This window comes from Ailuropoda melanoleuca, unplaced genomic scaffold (genome assembly GCF_002007445.2).
Source record: "Ailuropoda melanoleuca isolate Jingjing unplaced genomic scaffold, ASM200744v2 unplaced-scaffold3053, whole genome shotgun sequence".
Taxonomy (NCBI): Eukaryota; Metazoa; Chordata; class Mammalia; order Carnivora; family Ursidae; genus Ailuropoda; species Ailuropoda melanoleuca.
The window spans coordinates 1-10301 of record NW_023201093.1 but is presented as its reverse complement, the minus strand read 5'-3'; the positions used below and the strand labels follow the sequence as shown (position 1 = coordinate 10301).

At 42.4% G+C, this 10301-nt stretch overlaps 1 protein-coding gene across 1 annotated transcript; it reads left to right on the top strand.

Annotated features, from left to right (window-relative positions):
• Positions 1 to 2587: 2587 nt before the first annotated feature.
• LOC117798337 (protein SLX4IP-like) lies at positions 2588 to 10076 on the top strand (the record flags this gene model as incomplete). Its single annotated transcript, XM_034650771.1, has 3 exons — positions 2588 to 2829; positions 3932 to 4633; positions 4879 to 10076. Coding segments are annotated over 3 exons (993 nt in total), but the record flags the coding sequence as incomplete, so codon positions are not given.
• Between the last annotated feature and the right edge of the window lie 225 nt (positions 10077 to 10301).

Genomic DNA, 10301 nt, shown 5'->3' with positions numbered 1-10301 from the left:
CTCCTCTCCTCTCCTCTCCTCTCCTCTCCTCTCCTTCCGTTTCCTTTTCCTTTTCCTTTTCCTTTCTTTTCTTTTTAGTGGTGTTTTGAGATTTTGAGGGTTTTTTTTTTTTTTAAGATTGATTTTATTTTAGAGAGTGAACAGGGGAGGAGGAGAGGGAGAGGGAGCGAGAGAATCCCATGCAGACTCCCTGCTGAGCATGGAGCCTGATGTGGGGCTCAGTCCCGTGACCCTGAGATCATGACCTGAGCCAAAATCAAGAGTCAGGTGCTTAACTGACTGAGCCACCCAGGCACCCCTTGGTTAACCTATTTCTTAAGTAACTGAGTCCCCATGGAGTATGTACCCTGGACTTTGGATGGCCAACTGGTGTAACCTTTTTTAATATATTGAGTTTGTGTGTATTCTTTGCAGAAGATGTCTGGGTCATAATTCAAGGCAGAATCTAAAAAGGAGTAGTGTCATTTAGGTAAACCGAAGAAGCACTTCTGAGCACACACTGTACCTTAGAGTTTTGCCTCTGGATAAGCCGCAGTTTACATTTTGATGCCAGATGTGAGAAGCCATTAGTAATCAGGACAACTCCCTTGGGAAATCCTGTTCCCGGTCCCTGTTCCAGAGGATCACTGCTTCCTCTGGAATATTTGTTTGGGGGGCTCCGGAGGCTGCGATTTAGTGACAAAGGGGAATGAATTGACCCTAGAAAAATAAGAATGAGAGATTTCTAATGAGATCTGACAGTTCAAGGACTGAAGAAGGAATCTAAGCTTTTTTTATTTTCCTGCCCACCCAGTCTTCATACAAATGTAAATATGCCTCCTTCAACAAATTGCCAAATGTGGTTTTAATTTGTAAGCAGGAGACCCTGCCTTGCCGTTTTCTTTTCTTTTCCTCTCTTTTTAAAAAACGAAGTCACAGGTTTCGCACTTTTTGAACTGGACATTTCCTACTGTCACTCCATCACGTTTTCTGTTGTCCTTTTCCTTCTAAGGACATTTTCCTCCATTGTTTGTGATCAGAGGAATTTGGGACGAGAGTCAATTGTCATGTTTCTTAAAGAAGTTTTTGAAGTTCCCATAGGAAATACATAGTGCTCTTTCAACTGAGTTTAAAAAATAAATAAATAAAGGCAGAGATTGGATCTAGTATGAGATTTGAAGAGTGTCACTCTCGCGGCATCATACTTTATGTGGTCTACGCAGTATCCATTGTTGTTATTTATGACCCTGTCTGCCTTCCATTGTGGACTTCTTCAAGCCTTGGGGAATTTACATCATTCCTCATAGCAAAAGGCTTTCTGGTTCCCACAGAGTTGTTCAAAGCCTGACTCATGCTCCTTATGTTAATTGTTCAGCTCTGAAAATACAGCACTTACAGGGTGTGGTCGTAAGGGGAAAATCTACTGTACTTATAGGGCATGTTTAGAAGTGTTTCACACATAAATCTCAGTCTCTCTCTCTCCCTGTCTCCCTCTCCCCTCTCCCCCTGTCTTCCACCTCCCCTTGCATCTCTCTCATTTAACTTTAAAACTGTAGCTCTATTTAGTCAACTAGTAAGTCTTAAGGGGAGAAAGGGAGAAGCATCAAAATGCAGTATAATCCAATAAAACCTACAATATCCTGTTCAATAACTCTTAAAACTGACTTAGGTTATAAATGGATATGACCAGGAGCGACATCGATCCAGGTCTGAAACCATAGGCGGGATTAGCAGGAGCTAAAGGCTCATACTCGGTGGTGCAGGGCAATGATTGCACAAAGGCCAGAGCACCGGCCTGTGGGGTACCCAGGCATCATACTGATGGCTGCCTTCTACCAGGAGTTCTGGACTGCCATTGTTACATTTCAGTGTTAAGTCTAAAGCAAGGGACCTACTGATAAATTCCCAAAATTGTTCCTATGGCCTCAACATTTTAATGTGCAATCTGGTGGAGGAGGGTACGTACTGTCCCAGGAAATAAGAAGAGTTAACACCTTGTCTGGATTATCTACTTGCTTAACAAAAAGGAAATGATTCCAAAACTATGAAGTAGGTAAATGTCGGCAAAGGTTGGGAATTCTTGACATTTTATAAGTACTTCTGTATGAAGCTTCCTTGGGAACATATAAGGATAGATGCACAGATAATCTCTGAATTATGTAAAACTGTGGTAGTGCTGTTAGTTTAAGAAAAAACTCCCAGTTTTCTGGTAGCCAAGAATCACAAACTTCAGTTTTCAAAGTACCAGGATTCAAAGGCTTTAACTCACTTATGCAGCTTTGAGTATTGCAGAGGCCATGTTCTGTATTTTTGTAAATAGAGAAAATGTGTGGAATTCCTAAGCTAATCAGGGTGCAGACCACGGTGCCACCGGGTCTCTGTGGAAGATCAGATCTCACACACATGCTGCTGCCTGGTACCGTGATTCCGGGCTTCCTCACACTTGGGGCCACAGAGATAGCAGATACTGGCCAAGCGCTCCCAGGTGGTTTGGAACCAACATCCTTTCTCTTACAGTCTCGTATGTCTGTAGTGCATATGAACGTACGAACTGTGTTGGGTAGGAGTCCAAAAAAAGTGACAGTTTACCCAAAAGTTCTAGATTTAGAAAAATCAAAATAGCCTAACACTAAGCGGTTTCATCTCGTCCTCACAAAAATCTGTTCACTGGGGCATTCAGAGTAGAACTGTTCTTTCTCATGTTCAGCTAATAGATTTCTGGTTGAACCTTTGTTATCTTTTGGAGGAGACGGAAGGAGCTCTCCACGGAGCGTCTGATTATTTTGCTGAGTGTGCGGAGACTGCACTTCCTCCCAGTGCAAAGCGCAGGAGAAATGCTCTGAGAGAAATGTAGGTCCGACAAGTTTTCTTTCCCTTCTTTTTGTGTGTGTGTGTGTATATGAATATGTGCATGAAGTCTGGAATTCAACAGGAGTTCATGGAAATTAACCACAAAACCCCCTCTGGCACCGACCTTACCCTAAGTCCCATGCTTGCCTTCCTGACTGTCTCTTGCATTCTGGACACTGGGGAACGAGGCCTTGCTTCACAGGTGTGTTGCAAGGAGTAATTAATTACAAGCGCTTTGAAGATGAAAAGCACCTGTTTGGTGGTGTGTTTCATACAACTTTCCAAGTGACTACAGACCCATCTAAAAAAATACATTCTTTTGCTAAAATGCAGGTTCCAGTTCTAATATAATTATGATAATCCTCATGCCTCTGATTAGGAACAATAAGAACATGAGAGAGAGTGTGTGTGTGTATGTGTGTGTGTGTGTTTCCAGACTAAAGCTTAGCCAAAATAAATATTTCAGCTTCAGTGTTTTGAGTTTGGTGGTTTAAGAAATTTCTTGCTATTCACAAGCCTGCAAATCTCTGTTGAAGTCAAAGTCTCCAGTCTCTCAGTTCCCCCCATGCAGCTCCTACCCTGCCCCAAAGTGAATTTTACAATCAGAGTGATGTTTGCGTTGTCTTCTATGTGTGCTATGGGTAAGGCGTGTGTATGTGTGTACAAGCACATCCTTATGTGTGTGCACACGTGTGTGTGCGCACATACACACACACACACACACGGCCTGTGCTTTAGGTATTTCTGGCGGAAAAAATCAATATGTCAAATTTAGGCAGTATTGACCCTTAACATCTGAAATGAACACCTGCCTGCCTTAGTTAAAATAGAGCCATCATAACTCCAATATAACTATGTTGAAAACCCAGTGATCAAGAAACAAAGCCTGTCCTCGTGTATCCTAATAACTAATCCTCGCGTGTTGGAAAATGTGATGGCTGTTGCTTGATCCAGTCTGAACTTAAACATTATACTTAGAGATTGTTCTAGATTTGCCAAGGAGGTAAGGAAGAAGGAATTTGACAAGGGGCATAGGAGTTGGAGGACAGCATGCCGTTACAGCTTTCCAAAGCAAAACAAAAAAAATCTTTCTTTGTTTTAGTGTGAAAAGAACTGAAGCAAAAAGCAGCGTTGTGAGCAAATCATGGAGCAGCAGGGACATTGTGGGAACATCTAGCGACCCAGTGATTGCGGAGATAGCGAGGAGGAGGGGTGACAGCCGGGCTTCAGCCAGTCCCCCATCAGAGTCCACAGGACAAGCAAAAGATTACATAAAGGCAGCTGAGAGCCACTGGGGGCTTCCTGTTCAAAAGCTGGAAAATGTTCATCAGACCCAGCCAGAAGACACTAGCAGCCAGCAAAAACCTCATCTTGGGGAGTGGTTAGAGACAGGGCTTCTAAGCAGGAGCCTTGTCTGTAGCTGTGAGTCAGCATCACCAGGTCCAAAACAAAGTCCACAAGGGGCCAGAACACAACAGAAACGCAGGAACCACGGCTCTGCGGAAGACGTCGACCACCACAAGAGAGTTTCTCTTGGAAGTGATCGATTAGTCCCAAGAGAAATAATAGTGGAAAAAAGCAAAACTGTCAGGGTTTTGCCAGCCTCAGAGCTGTCAGATCCGGGGTTACTTTTGAAACAAGGTTTGGCAAAAACGGCATCTAATGAAGAGTTGCATGTTTTGGAAAATCTCTCCTCCGGACATCTTACAAAAAATAAGCCAGGGCAGGCACGGCAAACCGGCTCAGCCACAAACACTGAAAGATTATCTGCAATCCGGGGCAGCCCAACCAAGAAAAGAAAGAAGTACGAAGGAGGCCACTAACTTACTATTGGGGATTACAAACCTGTAGTTGGGTATATAATGGTTGAAGGTGGGGAAAGAGGGGTGTGTGTGTAGCTGCCCTGATGTTAAAGGAATTAGAATGATTATTTTGTATAGAAAATAGAGCTCTGTTTGAGGGTTAGTTTTTAACCCATTCATCTCTAGGAGGCTATGTGCTTTTTCTAACATCGCTACTTTCTCATCATACTTTTGTAACTGTCTTCAGAGCCATTCACCTTGTCAAGGATGACCCCATTCTTGAAGGAACTACATGAAGAAACCAGTCATGCTCCTTCATGACTCATCACTGTGCAGACCATACAGTGGGCCACGTGAAGACAGTGCTGTATCTAGGGGTACAGTTTCTCCTCCTGAGGAACAGGAGTCGGGCAGAAGTGAAGGAACAGGCAAGTGGTCCTCAACATCTGGTTCTAGGCCCAGCATCACTGTCTGAAAATGTGTTAGAAATGTAGACCTTGGGCCCCACCCCAGACTTACTGAATGAGAAGCTCCGGGCAATTCTGAAACATGCTCAAGTTTGAGAACCACCGGACTAATTGGAGACTCCCTAGTGTTTGTGTCCTCCAGCCTGGCTCCCATGGCCTCCATCTCATCAGTCTGAGGTCCACATGTGGACAGGCACCCCCTTATGCCCCCTCAAACTTGTAAAACACCTGGGTTCGGCGTCTGAGCTGCTCAGTCCCCGGCTTCTCTACAGCACGGTGGCCACAGCACCCACAAAACTGTTACTTACCCTAAGAAGTGCTAGAAGTTTATGGGTAATTTGGCCCCGCATTAGAGGAAGACAGTAGAGGGAGAGGCTTGCTCTCCCTTCTAGCCCAGGCGTGTCCCTGTCCCTGCCCTTGCCCCCACCTCTAAGATTTTGGTTAGGTTCAGGAAGGATTAGAACCCAAGGGGAACTCAGTGGCCAGAGTTTCCAGTTTCCCAGTTGGAAGGCGTCACAGGCAGTTTAAATTTCAAAACAGGAGCCTTCCATTTGCAGTATCACCCACTAATGTCTCCAGTGGGCTTGCTGAAATGTCACAGAGTGAATCATTGCAATGACTTATTTTGGATGGACACCTACTAAAGATTTTCTTAACCCAATTTCATTCTAAAATAGAGGAAAAACCATATTCAAAGGCCACCCATCAAATACATCTTGTTTTCTGCTCAACATTGTGTGGTCCTTTGAAGGAGCACCTCCCTAGTAACAAGGAAAGTCAAGTATATCCCCAGAGTGTCGGAGTTAGCAGAAAAATAACCCAGAAGAAGCCCAACGAAATAAAAGAATATGGAAAGAGACACAGTGTAGGTGGTTCAGAATTTTTTAAAACTAATTGTGGTTTGGTTTCTCCTAGCTCATTCTATACTTGCCTGTGACTCCTTTCCCACTTGTAGGATAAGACTCCTTAAGAGGCAACCATACTTCCTGACACCATTTTGGGTCGTGAAGTTCCGTGTTGATCACTACGCCTGGCTATGAACATAGATGCTATTCCTTTGATGTTCCCCACGCTGCCTGGACACCTGTCCCCTTCTCATGCTCCCAGCCTCACCACCCCCACCAGGAGCATGGCCCTGCCCACCGGTGTCCTTTCCCCTTCCCACAGGGTTTTCCCTGCTCTTAGCTGATTCCAGTCAAAGCATTCTATAGGAGAAGAGGGAGCCAGACAGAATCCTAACCACAGTGGAGTGGATTGTATTCATCCAGTCGGGGTAGACTGCACAGAATGGAAATGCCCCACTGTGGGCCCCCTCTCTTAGAGTCACAACTGTTCTAGGTGTGCTGTTCACTGCAGACAGGGGCAGAGTGTGTCACTGAACCTTCTTCAACAGAATTCTTGGGACAGTTTAAACAGAGAGGGCCCAAAATAATAACCCGGGTGATCAGCCAAGAAACATTAAGCTCTCTGGAACGGAGTCTAGGATAAAAAAGACAACCATTTTAGAACAATAGCTGCTGCTAACCCAGAACTAGAATGTTTGAAATGGAGGCACCAGAGAAAAGCTTTTAATTGAAAAGTTTTTATTTCATTGGTTAAACGGGGCCTGCACAGTGGGTAAAGCCAATCCTTGTGATTTAATGATTTTCTCTCAAGAACAGCCTTGGCTTTAGAGTTTGGTATATTTGTGGAAATAACAATTACTGTGACCTCAAAGGGAAAATAGCACCTTTGGTTGTAGATTGATAGGGTCTTTCTCACAGCCCGCATGTACATGGGATTGTGACAGGATTAACGGAGGGAACAACTCTCCGCTTCTGCACTGTGGCATGTGTTTGAGGAATTTTGCCTTTAAGCATTTTCTTCCACATGTCTGAAACGCCCCCGGATCTCTTATTACTTGAGTGGTTGTGTGATTCTTTGGATGTTTCAAAGTACAAAGGGGAAAATGGCTGCCAGGTTTTATTGTTGCTTATTAGCTGGGAAATGCAGTTCTCCACGACTGGGAGTGGTATGTGTGTTGACATTCTTAATAATCTTATTAATTCCGCATCTGAAAATCTGAGAGCCTGTCAATATTCTTAGTCAAAAAGAACAAGTTCTTCAACCACTTAACTTAATAACCCAAACTCAATTTATAGTCAAGTCCCTGTAATTCTGATGCTTGGGAGAAATGTGGATCCAATTCTGTTAATGTTACAACTTTGAACTCCCTAACTTTCTCAGTGTCATGGCTTCTAAGTCACATTCATGTGCTTTCAGATGACTTTTTAATAGATTGATGTTGAGTTTTGTGTTTTTGTTGTTGTTGTTTAATGTTTGTAAACAAGAAATGTCTGAGAACACTCAGATTTTTCTTACACTTTTTTTCTTTGCCACTGGAGGTTAACTGTTGTCCAGATATGCATATAAACTGTTAAATGCAAAGGAGCAACCATTTGGGGAGAGAGGAGTGAGTGCTATAGCTTTTTTGTTTATTTATGTTAAGTAAGAAAAAGTATTTCATTTTATAAAAAGCCAAAGTCATTAAAAACTCTGTAGTTTGACTTATGGAGAATATAGCTTGTTTCTTATCTCAGGATTACAGTGGGATGACAGTTAATTGTTTGCTTCTGGTGTCATGTTTGGATTTTAGCATGAATGGTTGTGCATCGCATGGCCTTTGATTTTAGCGAGAGCTTGGTGAGGGCAAAGCACGTAAGGGAAGGAAACCTCTGTGCCCAAGAGAATGGCCTGGGATCGCAGTGCTCCCATTCCCAGTTTCCTTGAATTCCTTTTTGGCAGGCCCCACTGTCCTATTTCCACAGAATTTTAGTGAGTGGCCTTCCTTTTGAGGTAACAAATGCCTTTCCTCAGTAAGAGCCAGAAATCCTCTCTTCAGCGTTCCATGACTTGAATATGGAAATCATTTTAATTTCTTCTTTTCTCTTATGAGGAAATTTCCATGCTTGTTCTGTTCTGTTAAGACGATAGAGTTCATTCCTTGTTATTGAAACACTAATGAATTGAAACACGGTGGAGCAAGTAAAAAATCAAAATTAAGCTGATTTCTGTTAAGTAGTTTAAAACCTTCCTTAAGTAAATTAAGAATTATAAAATGAAGTTAATGCAGATAATTACTCGGGACAGAAGTCTAACTATATAGATCATTGGTGTTACATTTAATGATATAATTAAATTCTCAGAAATCTGCAGAACTTCTAGTTTGGTTTCTGTATTTATTTACAAGACAAGGAACGATTATATGTCAATGTGTGCACTTAACAGAGGGGACTTGAATGGATGAAATTATTACCTTTAATTGTGGAGAACTACTCAATACTGAACTTTAATCACGTTCAAGTAAGTTTTATTATGCAGCATAATATTACCATGTATTACTTTATAATTGCTGTTAGAATTACTTATCAAAAATCTTGATTCTTTAATTAAATAGGAATCATTAAAACCATACATATGACCCCAAAGCATCTGATCAGGTGACCGTAGATGTGGATTTGACAGAACCCCAGAATAAATTTTATTAGTTAAGTTAGAAAGCCAGACGCTGCAGTCATCACCAGGAGAGTTCTTCTTTCCCATCGCCTTTACCCTGTTGTTTGTTATGTTTAAACTACTTAAATAGTTTAAATAGTTGAATGTGTCGGAAAGCACATGGGTCAAAGTAGTATGTAGAGGAAACGAACCTGCTTTATAAATAAAAAGTAAAATTGTTTAAAAAAATTAAATTAGTGTGTATCACTTTTCTCCAAAGCAAGTGAGTTAGCCCCAAGGAATATACATCCAAAATGCCCTTTTCTGAACGTGCGATTTAAAATTGTATTCTATGAGAGACTTCTTCCTCCTTGAAGCAACCCTGAGGTTTTGAACACTATGTTAAAATAATCCCAAGGAGCTCTGCTTCTGAGCATTTAGGTCTGGAAAACCCTGTGTGGGGTGTTGTGATTAAATTGGCCCATAAGATCCTGGGGTGGTCTTTACAATGCAGAAATGTTTCCACTTCTCCCAGTTGTGAGCTAAGAGAGATCCCTCTTGTGAGAGGTTAAAGTATGCAACCTTGACTCCTTTCCAGAAAAATCTTGCCATTTCCCAAGTGGATTCATTTCCATTTTCTAAGTGGATCTAGTCCTTGTTCATCACTGAATAAAGTCCTGGGCCAACTCTTTGTCTATACTGCCTTTTATGACAGGATCCCAGGCCCCTCTGATTACTTGTATATGTATCTCCCCCTCGGTTCTGTACATAATTTTTCAGAGGCATTTCAATACGAGGTTGGAATAATACATTTGAAAAGCTGTTCACGAAATGCCGAGAACCACTGCAATCGTTGCGGCCACGCGCCTTTCTTTGTGGTTTGCTCCGGCCCGTCTGCTGGCTGGCCTGGCCCAAGGGAAGGCTGGCCTGCCCAGGGCCTGGGGTCTGGGCGAGACCCAGAGGCTGGAGATGGCATTGTGCTCCAGGCAACAAACCCCGGGTTCAGGCTGCGCTTTGGTTTGTGTGTTGTGGGACAAGTCACTTAACCTCCCGGGCCTCAGTTTCTTCCTTTGTCAAATAAAAGTCTCTCTCCTATTTTAAGTGCCATGCTGAAGGTAAACATACCACTCCCACGTGTTCATTTCTGTATCCATTTAAAAAACAGGTTGTTCGTGCTGGCCACACTTTAGAATTACCTGAGTAGCTTCTAGTTAAATCAGAATCCTTGAAATTTGGCCTGCGTATCAGCAGTTTTAAAAGCTCCACAAATACTTATTCTAATGAGAAGCCGTAGTTAAAAATTGTTTTAAAATAGAGGGTGTGTGTGTGTGTGTTTAGATAGTGGATATTAAAAGAGGCAGGGTATGCTCAGAGCTGAGTGTCCTTTATAAGAGGGGCGTGCAAGTCAAGAGTGTGCCTACTTTCGAATGAATGAGAAACGCTTTGGTGACAAGGTGTCAATAGGCATACGTTTTAATCACACCAAGAGATGTGTTTTGTTCTCTCCTCTAGGCCCTCTGTGTTAGTGACGCTGCTTTAGACCCAGCACATCAGAGCACCTTCATCTTTGCCAACCCTGAGAAATTGTTGCCCTCATACAGAAGACGAGTTTTTATTTTTTATTTTTTTATTTTTTTTATTTTAATGTTCTTTTTTTTTTATATTATGTTAGTCACCATACAGTACATCCCTGGTTTCTGATGTAAAGTTCAATGATTCATTAGTTGCG